The sequence below is a fragment of the Podarcis cretensis genome, assembly GCF_951804945.1.
Source record: "Podarcis cretensis genome assembly, chromosome: 12".
NCBI lineage: Eukaryota > Metazoa > Chordata > Lepidosauria > Squamata > Lacertidae > Podarcis > Podarcis cretensis.
In genome coordinates this window covers 48,619,093-48,635,474 of record NC_137181.1, presented here as the reverse complement: position 1 = coordinate 48,635,474, position 16,382 = coordinate 48,619,093, and the positions used below count along the sequence as shown (strand labels likewise).

Sequence of the window (16,382 nt, the reverse complement as noted above, 5' to 3'; positions counted from 1 at the left end):
GACTTGATTTACTGAAGCCTCAAGATCAGAGCTGTATTTGGCAGTTCCTGACCAATACTTTCACCTGTCTCTTCAGGTAAAAGTCTCAGTAGAGGATTTGTGAGTATGGAAAGGTGCATTTATTTTAGAAGAATTACCATCAACACTGGGGGCTACAGAGTCATAAGAACCAAAACACAACCAGGAAAATGATGGGGATGGGGGAGAATTATTTCTTACCATCAACAGAAAGTAGGTAATCAAAAATATGCAGCAATGCCACTGCTTTTAAAAGATGCAGATAGCCGGGGGGGGGGGGGGCGGGGTTTAGAATGTTAGAACCACCTACACTTTATAGTTTAAGAAGTCTAACTATATTTATTGACTGTTTAATCAAACAGTCAATCCCAGGGAATTACTAGTTCAGCAGTGGGTCTGGGAATCTCTATTTATTTTTTTTAAGAATAATTTTTTATTAACCGACCAATCACATCAAATCAAACCAAATTACATAAATTCCAAATTACACAGCCGAATTTTAAATTTTTCTTGGGGGTACCCATATTTCAAGTTCCGAAGGGGATCCAATCAACTTCTTGCTGCTGTTTTAATGTCCACAAATCTAACCATATGATGTTCACAGTACTATCCAGTCCTTTCTTTTTGTTTTTCCACACCTCGTTGTTATTTTCATATATTTTTCCTTTCTCTTTGTGATCTCTGATAGTCTCCACAAGCTGGTTAAAACAGTTTGTAATCCTGCGTGGATATTATTATTTTTTTATCCAGTAGCCGTATCCAGACGTTTTCCATATAACATCACTTCCATACATCAAAACAGTCTTAGCGTCATTAATCTTCACCAATCTGCCTCCTTTCTCAAACCTCTGAGGAGATTCACAAGGAATGCAGTCTGAAAACAAGTCCGTTCCTCCTCCCGGCTATAAATCCTTTGGCAAGATGGTGACTCTGAATTAATTGCTGCGCCATTCCAAAAGCTCTTATTGCTTCTCGATCTCCATAAAGCATACTTTTGGTTAAACTTTATCTCCACACAGACCTTAATCATCCTGCTTGGGTCAGTTAAACCGACGGTTCTAATGAGGAGGGGTTCTTAGTAAATCACATAGAAGTAAAAAAAGCCCCCCCCCCCCCCATTCAGTCCCGTTGCCGACATACCCAGCCTTTGGTGTATCTTCATTGTAAAATATTCCTGTTGCTCCAACCCGTCGTCTTCTTTCGCAGAGGTCACTTAAATTAGCAGACTTCACTCCCCTTCTTCACTTGAAATATGTGCATTTGCTTCTTTTGTAATTTATTATTCCAAATTGCTGCAGCTAGTGCGCGATCAGAGACAGCGTCCAGGAGAGCCGAGGTCCACATGGGGGCATTCTGCCTAGGGCCCTCACCCCTTCTTTCGAATTAGGGGGTGATTTATGGGCACAGCAGGCAAGGGCAGTGTTCCCCATTCCCTTGGGGCAACAAGGGAGACTGCCTACTCCCATAACAGCCTCTTAATTACCCCGTGTGGGTCGGAGAGATGGTATTGTCGGCCATCTTCCAATGCGTCCCTAGTGGCCCCCCCGGGTCTGGGAATCTCTGACTAAATTGTTACCTCCTCATCAGACTGAAATTCCTAAAATTCTTTGGTGGAAGCCACAACAGTTATATGATAGAAATCAATGTAATGTACCAAAGATTTTTGAAATTACCGAGTAGATTCGGTTGTTCTTAGGTCCCACCTCTCTTTTTAGTGGCTGTGTGGAGTGGTAGGATTCCATTGTTTCTGTTCATTGTTTGTTTTGGTTGGTCTTTTTTGCCATTGTTGCTATTGTAATGTATATGTTTTTAACTGATTATATCAGATACTGTAAATCACCTTTTTGAATAAACAAATAAATAAAGATGTTCCACAAGAGCTGACAGGAAGCAAAATTCGCCTAGCAGGTTTTAAGCTTATTCTACCATGGAGCATCCCCGCCACCATTTGATACGTACAGGAAAAGCACAGAAAAGTTCTGAGTCATCACTGCTTCTTTCCTTCCTTCACCAAATATTGATTCAGTATTGAATTGTTTCTTCTACTAGAGATGTATTGCAACCAGGAAGTGTGGTGTTTGTACAGCTAAAGCCAACTGGATTCATATACTACTACACAATAAACAGAATTTCCTATAAGTTTCTATTCCAAAGCTCATTGCTTGAATAGAAGCTTGAGAAACTTGAACATACATAACAATTTTCACAAACACACACTAATTTTTCAGAATGTACAGGTAAATGAAAATAAATTTGATCAGTCAAAAAATGTATAAACAGATCTAGTATTACAAAAGAGGAAGGATAACTGATGGGTTTATGAGCCAGATTTGTGATGTTTTTCAGGTTGCTGGCTAATTTACTGTGTAGCTTAAAGGAAAATAATTTAAGGCTAAACTACAGCATTTCCAAAGTGATGATGAAAAATACCTGTAAGAGTGACCTCTGTGGAGACTCTGTCAATGGAAAGTACGTCATTGGCTCCATCATCACAAGCTTCCACATAAAATCTTTCTGGCGTTATGTGCCTAAAATGCAAGAAATATGCAAGATCACCACCAGACAAGCAACATCACTTTAAAATATTAGGGCTCGCTGGAATTCTTATCACGATCACCCATAGGAAGAAAAGCTATATACCCATTATGCAAGACAGTAAACAAAGGCAGCAAGTAAAAAGCTCCAGTTTGGGGAAGAGCTGTAGTGGTAGAGCATCTTCTTTGAATGCAAAAAGTGCCAGGTTCAAACTCCATTATCTCTAGGTATGGCTGGGAAAGACTCTTTGTTTGAAACCATGAGTGTGTTTCATAAATGTACTACCGAGCTGGTTGGACCAATAGTCTGAGTTCATTTAAGGCAACGTCCTATGTTTAGCATCAATATAGTCAAACATCAAATCTTACTACTTTGAGGAAACTTTGAAAACAAAACTTAAATTTGAAAGGAAGAAGCACTCTTCCTAAAAGAGGAAGATCTCTCACATGCGTAACATTCAATTTTTGATGTAGCTGAATTATCTCTGCACCTTCCAGTCCATCTCCCAATGCTTCATTGTGCTTCTCTTGATTTTTCCTATACCTCCCCACTTTCCCCATGTGTTCTGGGCACTGGGCAGAACATACAAATTACAGGACATACCACAAAACACGCAACTAAATGGAGATACCACAGTGGATGAGAAATACGAGTTAAGAAGTCTGTAGTTTAAATATCACTTCTGAGTAAGACACAAAGAGTAAAAAATCTACTTTAAGTGTACAGTATTTGCTTTCTAACGCTTTCTTTAAAAGAAAAAAAAAATTCTGCTCAGAATGGCACGTGCTAATAATCTAACTAAATTACATTATTAGGCACAGATACGCATGACATGCAAATGATGCGAGATCAAACAATGGAATCACATTTCCATATTCACAGCAAATGGCAGCTATCCAGCAAAAGGAAAGAGCAACCAATTCACTTTCATTTTCAGCAAGGAAAGCATATGGGAGCCCATATTTTTTATTAGCAAAACAACTTGACAGCTTCAAACAGAGCAATGCAAGATAAGAAGTGGGGGAAAGCTGCCTTTGAGCAGCTGATTTAGGAGAAGGGACAAGATATCTATGCACTGTTAAGCAGTGAGATTGGCAAAACAGGGTGAGAGGAGAGAAAGGGAGCACAAGCCTCAGAGGTAGTCATCCATTATGCTGGCAGAGGCCAATTACAAGGCACTCAAAACTAAGGACTGACAACAGGGAGGATCTCTGAGCAGGGCGACTAAAGTAGGTAAGCCATTTCCATGCTTATCAGCTGGAAAATGGGTAGGGCCCCTTGCTGCTTGATGTTTCAGCCACCTGACTCCACACACTGTTTTCACAGCAGCAAGGTTTTTCCTCCCAGATAGAAATCTTGGAAGCGCAGAAATGTTAACTTTCCCCTCCTACTGCCTTTTTCCATTCCTTAGTCTAAGGTAACAGATATTGCTAGAACTTTAGACAGGCTATCAAATAGAGATACAAAGAAGAATGAGAAAAACCTGCAGAGCATCTTACATTAAAAAAGCACTAAAGAAGGATAAACTAAAATCTGAAACTGGCTGGTGAGTCTAAAGACTGAAGCCTCTTCAGCTACTTTGAGTATTAAGACTGTTCCATGTTCAGATCCTATTTCTATAGGTGCAGTACAGCTTAGGGCTAATTCCTGCACACATACCTTGCTTACAGTCTAGCACTGGAACTGTTGCAACTGAAAAGACAAGCGCTGCTTATGGTGATATTAGTCATAAGAGCATCTTATCCGATGTTTAGCCATGCCAACCAATTCAGAAATGCACATCATTTAATGCTGGCATCATAAAATAAAATGATTGTGTACGAGCAAACACATGTTCCACCTGCTTTGTTCTTTGATTGCAACACATTATGATTGGATGGATTAATACGAAATTTCTCAGGGACTTTGACATACAAAATGCTTTACACTCCATCTCTCTTATCCTCACCAAAAAAATAATAGAGCAACAGAGTCTCATGACTCCTTACTTAGAAGAGAACGTCACATTCCCAGGAATCCTAAAGTTTGGCTCACTGCTCTCTCTCCCAGCCGGATCACCCAAACTCCAAAACCACATAACCCTCCTAACTAATGATCAATTAGCATAACACAGGGCATTTACAAACTCTCTTTAAAATCTTCATAGTCATTTTCTCAATCAATTGTACTGCAATCACTTTCTGGGTTCATTAATTTGCCACAGGAGTTTAACTCCTGGCATGGCTCATTATAGCATCTGCCTGGAAAACAAAATAAGATCAAATTGGTCCACCTTTGTAACTTCCTTTGCATATCAATCTACAGTTGTTGTCAATCTAGATGGCACAGGAGACAACTGAATTCCCCAACTATTCCGTAGTGTTTTCTTATTGTTGCCTGTACGATCATGGTGCTTTGATTCCAAAGCTGTGCATTTCTTTATTTTATTAAAAAAGGCAATGAGGGAATGGAGAGGCCTTGTTTCTCATTGCCCTTGAATGCTACTGCTATAAATTTGATTCTGCTTGCATTTAAAGCCAAATGTGCAACTTCTGAAACAATACGAGAATAGAACTATAGCCATCCTTCAAAATTTGCACTTATCACAGTTTTGCAATACCAACCAATGTTTATAAAAATGCATCAGCAAAAGAGGATATCCTGTCTCCCTAGTGCAACCTTGACTTGGTATTTCTTTGCGCCTTCATGTACTTCATGCCTAGTTCTTCTCTTCCTTCAAACTTCACCAAAATTTCCAGGTTATGGCCCTTTTCTGCCTTTCCACTAAATGAATCTATCTCCAAAGTTATCCAGCAACAACTAGTAAGTTAAATAAATAAAATTAACAAGATACCAACAAAGGCTTGCTTTAAAACAAAAACAAAAATCAACATTTGTTTCTTTTAGCAATATAACAGGCAAACATGTTCTTTAAAAATGAAAACTCAAAGTTATTCAATCTTGAGTTACCTAGATGAGCCAGTTTATATTTGAGATAAAGATCTTGCAATGAGGTCTTGTTTAGTTTTATGGTTTAGTTTCATAGGCTGCCAAACATATCTGGACGCATTTCAAATCACAAAATCCATGTATTATTTTCTCACTTGCAACCATCTCACAGAACGGGTAGACAATTCAGAGATAGACCTTACTGAATGCTTAATATTAATTTGGGATTTGCAGATGTAAGTCTTCTCTGCAAAAGCACCTTGCTCTTTTTCCAATTAGGGGGAAAGACATTATGCACTTAGTATTTGATGCTCTAATGGCATCTAAAGTTAGCATTGCATTCAGCATCCACTATCATTTCAGAATTCTTTTATACAGTTTCACCGCTCCAACCTTGATTTCAGTAATGTACATATTTCCATCATGAATGCTTAATATTATTCTAATACAGGAAGCTACTCAATGCCAGCAACCACAGATTGTCGAGAGAAGAATTCAAAAAAGGCACACATACTGTGCTGAGCAGTGCATCACCCTTCCATCTTGACATTATCCTCAAACTAAAACGAGAATGAGGGCAGACAGGTCACATTACACTAACATTTATGCAGCACCCTGAACAGAGGTGATTCTGCAAATTGTATAAAATGTTACATTTCAGTTCTACTTACGCTGCTCTGTGCTTCAAGTTGCCTCATGTCCCATCAAATAATTTTCAATTGCATAACCCTTCTAAGTATCCCTCTTAACATAACTAACCATTTTTTTAAAGCAAAGCAGCAACAGCTTTCTTTAAAGAGAAAAAAAATCATTTCTGCATGTTCTCGCTCGCTATTCATCTGATTTTATTAAAGCCGAGATGCTGCCTGTCAAATATACCGTGATCAAAAGAATGCCTTTTTCTATATGTCAGCCTACATCACTGAACGGCAAAGGCAAAAGGAACAGCTCCCCTGTTCCAAGTCACGCAGGATCTGGGTAGACAGCTACTTAGGGAAGACACTGTCTACGCTTCATGAGAACTACGTTTAAAAGTGAACTTTCATCTTCTATAATTGATCTGCTCAAATTTAAAACGCAAAACCTGCAATTGTTTGGGTTGTCCTTGGGGTTCCAACTAAGAGTCAAAGGTAAAATCTCTTGAATATTGTTCAAAAAGTGAAGGTCACAGGATAAAAATTCCATGTTAAGACAATACCTTTATCACTGACATCCATCCATATGTACATAACATACTTATAATAACTGACTACTGGTTTTCCAACAGTTTTTTCTGTTTCTGTAAGTTTCTCTTTATTTGCATGCCTACTATTTAAATACAAAAGACTTTAGTTATTAAACAGTATACAGTATAAATATTTTTAATAAGTAAGTAGATCGCTGCTGTTTGGTTTTATTAATGTGTCCTACTGAGCTGTCTTAATTAAATTAATTAATTAATTAATTAATTGTTAAACTAATAGCAGCTAGGTGGGCACTTGCATATATTTTTGCATGCTCTCATCCTCATTTCTGCTCCACAAAGCAGCCCATCAATTGATTCATCTACATGCTCTCTTGAAATATTTCACAGCAGAATGCAAACATGGCTTGAGAAAATAAAAACAGTAAATATAATTCCTGAGGAACCTGTAGCTGGTCAGGGGTACTGCAACAATGAAACAATCTTTCTACACTTTGCTTTAATGCTGGCACTCTAAAATCAGGGCCGGGGAAGCTGGCGTCCTCCAGATGTCATTGGTCTGGGATGACAGGGGTTGAGGGCACCAGATTTCGCATGCCTGCTCTAAAGGAAAAGCAGGATAGCCAAGGAACAATTGAATTAGCTTGTTGAAATTAAACTAAGGACACATGCAAGAAGAGGCCTGCATGCGCCTACCACTTGATCAGATAATGTCACAACTGAAACATATATCAGGTTACACAAGAATTAAATGCCAACAGAAAAAGTGACTTTAAATCTAATCCCAGTGGAAGTTGCAGAAATTTTTGCAACCCCCAAAGTACTTTAAAGGCCTATTTGAAAACACAACCACCTTTTATTATCTTGAAGTAATACAAATGACGACCCAGGAACAGAGTTCGATTTTGAATGATCCCCATAGTGATTAGGCACTTAATTATTAAACACACAGAAGACTGCGGAAATTAAATGTAACAGCAACGGTATACCTGAGAATTTAAACTCTAATCTTCTAATTGTGCATATTTAGAAGAAAGTTCCACTAATCTCATAGGTCTTCTTTCCATGTAGGTATGTTTTAAGATGAGGATGCTAGATCTCTTTTAACCAACACTAAAGATGTTTACAAAAGAATCTCCCTGGAGTGCCCTGAGTCATCTTTCCGCCCAGAACCATATGTTCCCTTCCCTGGCATTTCTCATTTTGCTAGGCTAACCTTCACTTCAGACATCAGTTATCTTGTTCCTGCAGGCTATAGTGTTAGAAAGAATGCAACTGAGCCCCCTTTTAACTTCATTATGAATAATACAATTACTAGAAAGACTGGCAGAGGTTGTTCTACTTTTCAGGAGCCACAGTAAAGGCAGAATCACATTTGCAAAGAAACAATGACAGGAGAAAACAAAGAATGGACATGCAGAGTGAAAGTGGAGAGGAAGTTTAGGTAAACCAAGAAGCTGCTTCTATGTAAGAATTTACAGGAACTGTATGCATTCCAATGAGAGGACAGACAACGAAACCCTGAAATTACTATTTCTTACACAATGTAAATTTTTACATGGAAGAGCCTCCATATTTGTAAGGAATTATGTTAGCTTTACTATTCTATTTATTTATTTTTTACTGTCTTACCCACCTCGCTTCTCCTTGGAGAAACAGACAGAATAGGCATTCAAAAAATAAAATAAAATACAGTAAGCAACTCATTTCTACCAGGAAGTAGTTAGTTAGTCCCCAAGATGTTGCAGCCTAGTTGTTAATCAGAGTACATATTATTCAGGTGCAGGACCCAGGGTGAGAAGAGCAGGTGTGTGATTAGCAATCTGAGGGTCAGATTAGAGGCCTGGGATGTTTGTTGTTTAGTTGTGTCAGCCATGAAACTCTCTGGGTGACCTTGGGCCAAACACCTTCTCCTCAGCCTCACCTATTCAGAGAGTTGTTGGCGAGCGTAAAAAAAAAGGTTGATGGGAAAGACCTTGCAAGCAACCTATAGGCTGAGGATAGTTCAGTGGAGTGGAGCATGAGACTCAATATCAGGGTTGTAAAATGGAAAAAAATAAAATCCTAAATTGCAAGGGATTGACAGTCCCTTCCAACTCAACAGTTCTATGAACTCTCTGGAGGAAAAACCGCACCAGAAAAAAATGAATAAACGTTGGTGTTGTGGAGAGGGAAATACCCACTGAGAAGAAAAATGTAGGAAAGGCAATGTGACCCTGTGGAAACGCCCTCAATGAGATGAGCAACTAGATAACCTTTAGAAGATGCGCAATGATGTGATGTGCAACGTTTTATTAATATACTGTGTGTGTGTGTGTGTGTGTGTGTGTGTGTATATATATATATATATATATATATATATATATATTTGTGTGTGTGTTGGAAGCTGCCCAGTGTGGCTAGGGCGACCCAGTCGGAGGGGCGAGGTACGAACAATAAAACTGCTGCTGCTGTTGTTATTTAAGCAACATGGGGTGAGAGGGGTCGGAAATAGAAAAATAACCCAAGCTAGTCTGGTCGCGTCAGAAGAAATTTTTGGCGGGGAAATGAAGCGACAGGGAAGATGAGGCGAGTGGGAGGAACTGTTTTCCCTGTGCAAAGCGGGGGGGGGGGGGACAATTTGGAGCGGCGGGGGGGGCGTCGTCGAAAGAGGAGCAGCCGAGGAGGGAAGCTCGGAAAATGGCCACGGAAGGGGAGGAGGAGGACGACGGCGGGTGGTGGACACTGCGGGTCTGCCATTGGGACGGGGTGGTCTGCACTGCAGGGAGGGTTTTCCCCCCGGCCTCTCCCTCCCTCCCTCCGTCCACTCACAGCTTCAAGTTCTCGTAGGCTCCTGCCGCCGCCGCCGCCATGGCTGCCCCTCAGCCGCTCGCCTCTCAAGCGCCGCCCGGCTCCTCCGCGTCCAGGACTCTCGCCTCACCTCTCACCTGACGCGCCTGGGCCTTTCGGGACGGAGCGCCGCTCGGGACAAAGCTACTCGGAAAGCATTTCGGCGTCGGGCGAAGGCGGCGGCTGATTGGAGGAGGCCGCCGCTCAAGGCCACGCCGGCCTTACGCTCGGGGAGAGGGAGGCGGGAAGAGGGCGGGCGGGAGCTCGGAATTGTGACGCTGCTGAGGCGCGAGCTGCGGGCGACGCCGAACGCACCCCGAGCCCGCATTGGCCGCGAGATTCGCTTGGGCTCCGCCTCCGCATAAAAAAAAAAAAAAAAGCTTCTCGCTGGCTACTGGCCGAAGCGAAGGCGCCTGGGAGGGTTTTGATTGGCTGGCTATCCCCCCGCCCATCCAATTGAGAGAGGAGGAAGATTCTGCGGCGGATGAATTTAGAATATAGGCAGAGAAGCGTTATCCACCAGCGGGGCCAGTGGCGCAATGGATAACGCGTCTGACTACGGATCAGAAGATTCTAGGTTCGACTCCTGGCTGGCTCGGCCGTATTTTTTCCTCCTACTGCTTATTTAATTCAGGTTAGAGTTTTGAGCAGTGGGATCGCAAAATTCACAACATTGTCTGATTCAGTTGGCTGCAGATCCACTGTCGTAACTGCAGTCCCGAAACTCCTGGTGCATTTGTTTTTATGTGATTTGATATTTCTATGCTGCTTTTCATTCAAATGAATCCCAAAGCGGCTTGCAAACAGTAAATAACAGTGTCATTATAGCACTTATATAACATAATAGAAGATCAGAAATACAGCATAGACTAATTAACAAAGTCTATTGCAATCTATAAACACTGTTAACAAAGCAACGACAAAAATTAAGCTGAAACATCACATTTAAAGCAAAAGTCATAGGATTAGCAAAGCAATACTGCATTTGTATACCATAAAGCAATATTAACGACGGTAAAATAGCAGCTAAAAGATGAACTAAGCACTGTTAAGTTCATATGCACACTCTCCACACTCCCATGACTTTTTATTGTACTGTGTGACATACCAAAATTCTGATCCAAAATAAAGCTATTAACTTTTGCCCAAAGTGCAGGTTTTGCAAATTGAAATGTGAGAATTTTCTCAAAACTATGACCACTGTATTAACTACTACATTGCACTATTAGTTTATGAGTACCACCCGTCTTTATATAGGGGTAGTTCTTCCACTGTTGGAGGCTTGGCGTTGGGAGCTGGGGGACGACAATAAAAATTCCAGCAGTTTTCAGCTTCCTAAAGTGCCTCATGTGGGCTGCACACCTGAGCCTTCCTGCTCTGCCACCCTTATAATAGCTGGGCAGGAGAAGGAGCCTGGGCGTGCACTTAGACACTGAAGAAGTCAGCAAAGACCCAGATCTTTAAGTAGCACTCTGTGGATTGGTGCAGAACTGTGGGGTAAAATGAGTTTTCTGTATGTCTTGTTTTGTCTATAACTCTTGGATTCTGAGCATAGCTATCAACTTACAGATTTGAAAATAAGGGATCAGCAGCCTTGAAAATAAGGGATCAGCAGCCAAAATAAGGGATTTTCAGAGCACAGGTATGTTCAACTTCTGAGCCCCTCCGAGCCAAAGGCAGAAAGCCCAGCCAGCAGCCAAACAAAGCCTCAAGCGGTGGTTCCCACAGCACAGCAACCCGGCAAAAGGGATGCAGCAAGGGAAACCACCGTCACCTCTCCGCTGGGAAGCGCTGAGCAAAGGCGAGTCCCCAGGCAACGTGGCCCATTTGATCGGCAGAAGGCATGCAAGCTCCACCCCCCAGTCGTTCTTAGACTCCTTATTGGGTGAGCAACACAACCAAGCAACACAGTTGGAGCCTCCCTGGCCGGCCGGCAGGGATGGAGAGAGAGGAGCTGCTTCCTTTGAAACCCGGGAAATTTAAGGGACATCATCAATAAGGGACAGCAGCGGGACACAGCGCTGGGATAAGGGACTTTCCTGCGAAATAAGGGACGGTTGACAGCTATGATTCTGAGACAAACCCCCTTTCTGCAAAACTTTTTAGAGCCTAACAGTAGTAAGTTAATGTGGTTTTGCAGGAGATGTATGTTCTTAGCAGGAACCTCAAGACCTCAGACCTGCACTCCAAAGATGGCACCCAGGTGAAGATTGTGGAAGCTGGCAGTGTCGTCTGTGTTATTTTCAGGAATGCACATGAATCTCTATGCTTGCCCTAAAGGCTTCCTGTCTTTGTGGAAGTCCCATGCAGAGCACACCCAAAGGCCTGAAGGTTTTCTGGACACTCCCCACAAAAATCTCTCACAGCACCCATAGCTTTGTGGGTGCCCTTGATCAAATGTTTGCAGAATGCCCAGAGTTCACTGTTAATAAGCAGTAGCTCATAAGAGGTCCTAAGATGCACAGTTCAGATATAGAAACACAGATAAGAGTTTTATGCAGAGTATACTGCAGAGAAGATCCAAGTGGAAACTTCTTGAGGCTGAGCTGGTTTAACTAGGGCAGACAGGAGGCTGGGAGCAAGTTACTGGCTCAGAGGCCATGGTACTACCTCCATACAGATGGAAAACCAACCCTCAAAAAGCTCAAGGGCTTTTTAGCCTGGGCCTGTTTGCACAACAGCCATTGCAGTTTTCTTTGCACAATGTTTGCTAGTGGTTGCTGCAATGGGTGTGTATGTGTTCTTTTGCAAAAGGGTGTTCCCTTTAGCAGAAGTGCACTGTGTGCAAAGCGAAAATGCCACTAGGGCTTGCTTTGAGCAATCTGATTGTATTTGACAGCAATTTATAGACACTGAACCACCCCTCCCCCTCCGACCTTGTTGCACCTTTGTACACACAGTACAGGGACCATAAGAATGGGGAGCAGCAGCAACAGTGACAACCACAGGAGGAGCCCATGTCATCCCAGGAGAGACTGCAGGATCCTGAAAAGGGACCTTTGGGCATGGGTGGTGTTATGTACTGAGTCAAATAGGATCCAAACTGCAGCAGTCTGATTGGTCCTAGAACAATAGGATCCAAAAGGCAGCAGTCTGATTGGTCCTAGAACAATAGGATTCAGAATGCAGCAGTCTGATTGGTCCTAGAACAATGCAGCAGTATGATTGGTTGGCAGGAACCACCCAGTCATGCTCCAGATTGAAGTGAATCCACAACCTGATTGGCTTACAGTAGAATTCCGGAATTAGCCAATCATGTGCAGCCCATTGTGTAAATAATGTATATAAAGCAGATACTTTGAGGGGACATTCATTCCTCCTCACCACTATGAGCTGAATAAAGAGCATGAAATCACTTTGCGACTCTGAGTATATTTCACTGGCGACGAAGGTGGGATCCCGCTGAGCTGACTGCCACACACAGCACCGCAGCACCGCCACCTGCCGCACCGCTGCCTCGCACCGTGTCTCCAGGCTTCAGCTCCGGGACACAAGGAACTCAGAATGGCAACCGACAGCAGCTTCTCGCCGTTCAACCCAGCATCCGGAGACTGGGAAGCGTACGCCTCCCGTTTCACCTTCCTCCTAGAAGCCAAAGGGGTCACCGATGAAGAAGACGCCAAGAAGAGGGCAATATTCTTCAGCGTTTGCGGAGAGGAGACATTTGAAATCGCCCGGGCTCTCCTTGCGCCTGAAGACGTTGCTACTGTTCCATACAAAACAATAATGGAACAGCTGAAGGGGCACTTTTCGCCACAGCCCTCAGTGGTAGCTCGTCGAAATGCCTTCTATGCAAAGCGGCAAGCCCCTGGGGAAACCATAACTGGGTTTGTGACCTCTCTCCGCCAAGCCGCCCGGTTCTGCAACTTCTCAGAGCTGGAGAACATGCTTCGTGACCGCCTCGTCGGTGGCCTGAGGGATGAGAAGCTGCAACGACGCCTCTACGCTAAGAAGAACCTAACGTTCCAGGTCGCTCTGGAGGAGGCCCTGGCAACGGAAGCTGCCGAGAGGTCGACGCAAGAGGCACGGCCGAGCCAGCCATCCCAACCGAGGGTCCACCACGAAGACCTCACCGACGACTCAGGATCTGACAGGGAGGAGGTGCACCGAGTACAGCAGCGCACTCAAGCAGCCCACATACCACAGCTGCCTCGACGAGAAGGAGGGAACTGCGCAAGCTGTGGAGAAAGTCACGAGAGGAGGACCTGCCGTTTCCGCAACGCAGAGTGCAGGCAGTGCAGAAAAGTGGGACACATCGCCCGGGTGTGTCGGGCTCGGCCCACCCGATGCCAGGCATCAGATGACCAATCCAAGAACCCCAGGTCCCGGGGCCCAACGCACCAAGGCAACTCGACGGAGCTCACGGACTTCCAGGTATACCAGTTGCCCCACCCCAACGTAGAAAAAATTTATGTAGAGGTACAGATAGAGGGGGCCCCATGCCGCATGGAGCTTGACACGGGTTCAACTCTATCCATAATCTCGGCAAGGACCTTAAGGAAACTGTGTCCTACTGGGGGTCCCAAACTCAGGCCGGCCCCATTCACCCTCCGGGACTTCCAGAAACGTAAGGTCCCCACAATGGGGGTGGGGACCTTCAGGGTGCAATACCGAGGGCGGACGCGGCAACTGGACTTACTTGTGGTCAAGGGCCCCTACATTAGCCTACTGGGATTGTCATGGTTTGGACCACTGGGGCTAGCTGTCACCGGGGTGAACCACACTAGCTTACAAGTGGACGTGGACGCCATATGCAAGGAATTTCCGGGGGTTTTCGATGGGAAATTGGGACAGTATACGGGCCCCCCCATTGCTCTACAGCTTGACCCCGCAGTACGACCGGTCAGGCTCAAGGCCCGCCGGGTCCCGTTCGCCCTGAAACCCCGTATAGATGAGGAATTGGACCGGCTCATGGAGCAAGGAGTGCTGGAACCGGTGCCTAATGCCCCCTGGGAAACCCCAATCGTCACACCTGTCAAGCCTAATGGTTCAGTCCGCATCTGCGCAGACTACAAATGTACTATAAACAAGGCCCTCACGGCCCATGCATACCCAGTGCCAGTGGTCAGCCATGTCCTTGCCACCCTGGCTGGGTCGAAAATTTTTGGCAAGCTGGACTTGGCCCAAGCATATCAACAGCTGCCAGTAGATGAGGCCACAGCAGAGGCACAGACGATTGTGACGCACAGAGGAGCATTCAGGGTAAAGCGGCTGCAATTCGGTGTCAGCGTGGCACCAGGCATATTCCAGAATCTAATGGACTCTCTCCTTAAAGGGATTCCTGGCGTCACCCCCTTCTTCGATGATGTGTTGATTGCCGGGCCCACACCAGAGGAGTTTGAGGACCGCCTCCGCACCGTTCTGCACCGTTTCCAGACAGCAGGTCTCAAGGTGAAGCGGGAAAAATGTCTACTAGGAGTGCCCCAGGTGGACTTTCTGGGATTTATGGTGGACGCAGAAGGGGTCCACCCGACTGGGGACAAGGTACGGGCCATTTGTGATGCCCCAGCGCCCAAGAACAAGACTGAACTTCAGGCCTTCTTGGGACTATTGAACTTTTACCATTCCTTCCTTCCCCACAAGGCGGCGGTAGCGGAGCCCCTACACAGACTCCTGGACAAGCGGGCCCCTTGGGTGTGGGGCCAGCGCCAGGAGGCCGCATTCCAGGCAGTCAAGGACTTGCTTGTCTCAAACTCGGTCTTGGCACACTTCGACGAGAGGCTGCCGGTGGTGCTAGCATGCGACGCCTCACCCTATGGCATTGGCGCTGTCCTGGGACACCAACTCCCAGATGGAAGAGAGGTACCGGTGGCATACTTTTCCCAGACACTCAACGCAACTGAGCGGAACTACTCACAAATTGACAAGGAGGGTCTGGCAATCGTGAAGGGAGTTAAAAAATTCCATGATTTCTTGTACGGGCGGCCCTTCACCGTGGTGACTGACCACAAACCGTTGCTTGGCTTGTTTGCCCCCGAAAAGCAGACCCCCCAAGTGCTGTCTCCTCGCGTCCTCAGGTGGTCAATTTTCCTTACCAGCTACCAGTATGCACTGATTCACCGCCCTGGGAAGGCGATGGGCCATGCGGACGCCCTCAGCAGGCTGCCACTACCGGAAACAGGCCCTGACCCAGCACCTGCACAAGAGGTTATGAGCCTGGAGCTGCTTCCTGACCGCCCCATTCAGGCACAAGAAGTTGCACACCATTCCAAGAAAGATAGGGTCATCTCCCGGGTCCTGGACTGGGTGTGGAGGGGATGGCCCAGCAGCAGCCCCGGGCCAGAATTCGCCGGCTACACAACCCGCAAACATGAACTGTCGGCCCACAAGGGGTGCCTGTTATGGGGAAGCAGGGTCGTTGTTCCCCAGCCCCTCCGAAAAAGGGTCCTCACAGCCCTACACGAGACACACCCTGGGGTAGTAAGAATGAAGGCCCTTGCCAGGAGTTATGTGTGGTGGCCGGGGATTGACGGAGAGATAGAGGCCTGGGTCAAACACTGCCAGGCCTGCCAAGAATCCCGCCCAGATCCCCCAAGGGCCCCAGTCCAGTCCTGGGAGTCCGCCCGAGCACCATGGTCACGACTGCATGTGGACTTCGCTGGCCCCTTTCAGGGGAAAACATTCTTCATAGTGGTGGACTCCTACACCAAATGGCTGGAAGTCGCACTGGTACCGTCCACTTCTACGTCCGCAGCCATCCGGGTACTACGCAGGCTGTTTGCTACCCACGGGCTCCCTGACACTCTCGTCTCAGACAACGGGACTGCATTTACGTCAGGAGAATTCCAAACCTTCACAGCGCAGAACGCCATCCGCCACATCCGTTCGGCGCCATTCCACCCTGCCACCAATGGCCAAGCAGAACGCATGGTGCGGACCACCAAGGAAA

At 45.3% G+C, this 16,382-nt stretch overlaps 1 protein-coding gene across 1 annotated transcript in view; it reads right to left on the bottom strand.

Moving 5' to 3' along the window:
• SACM1L (SAC1 like phosphatidylinositide phosphatase) overlaps positions 1 to 9,720 on the bottom strand; it is a 34,727-nt gene extending 25,007 nt beyond the window's left edge. The window contains 2 exon segments of the mRNA XM_079947497.1: positions 2,449 to 2,546; positions 9,476 to 9,720. Of these exon segments, the coding sequence (XP_079803623.1) occupies positions 2,449 to 2,523 (75 nt within the window). The 5' untranslated portion in view covers positions 2,524 to 2,546; positions 9,476 to 9,720.
• Between the last annotated feature and the right edge of the window lie 6,662 nt (positions 9,721 to 16,382).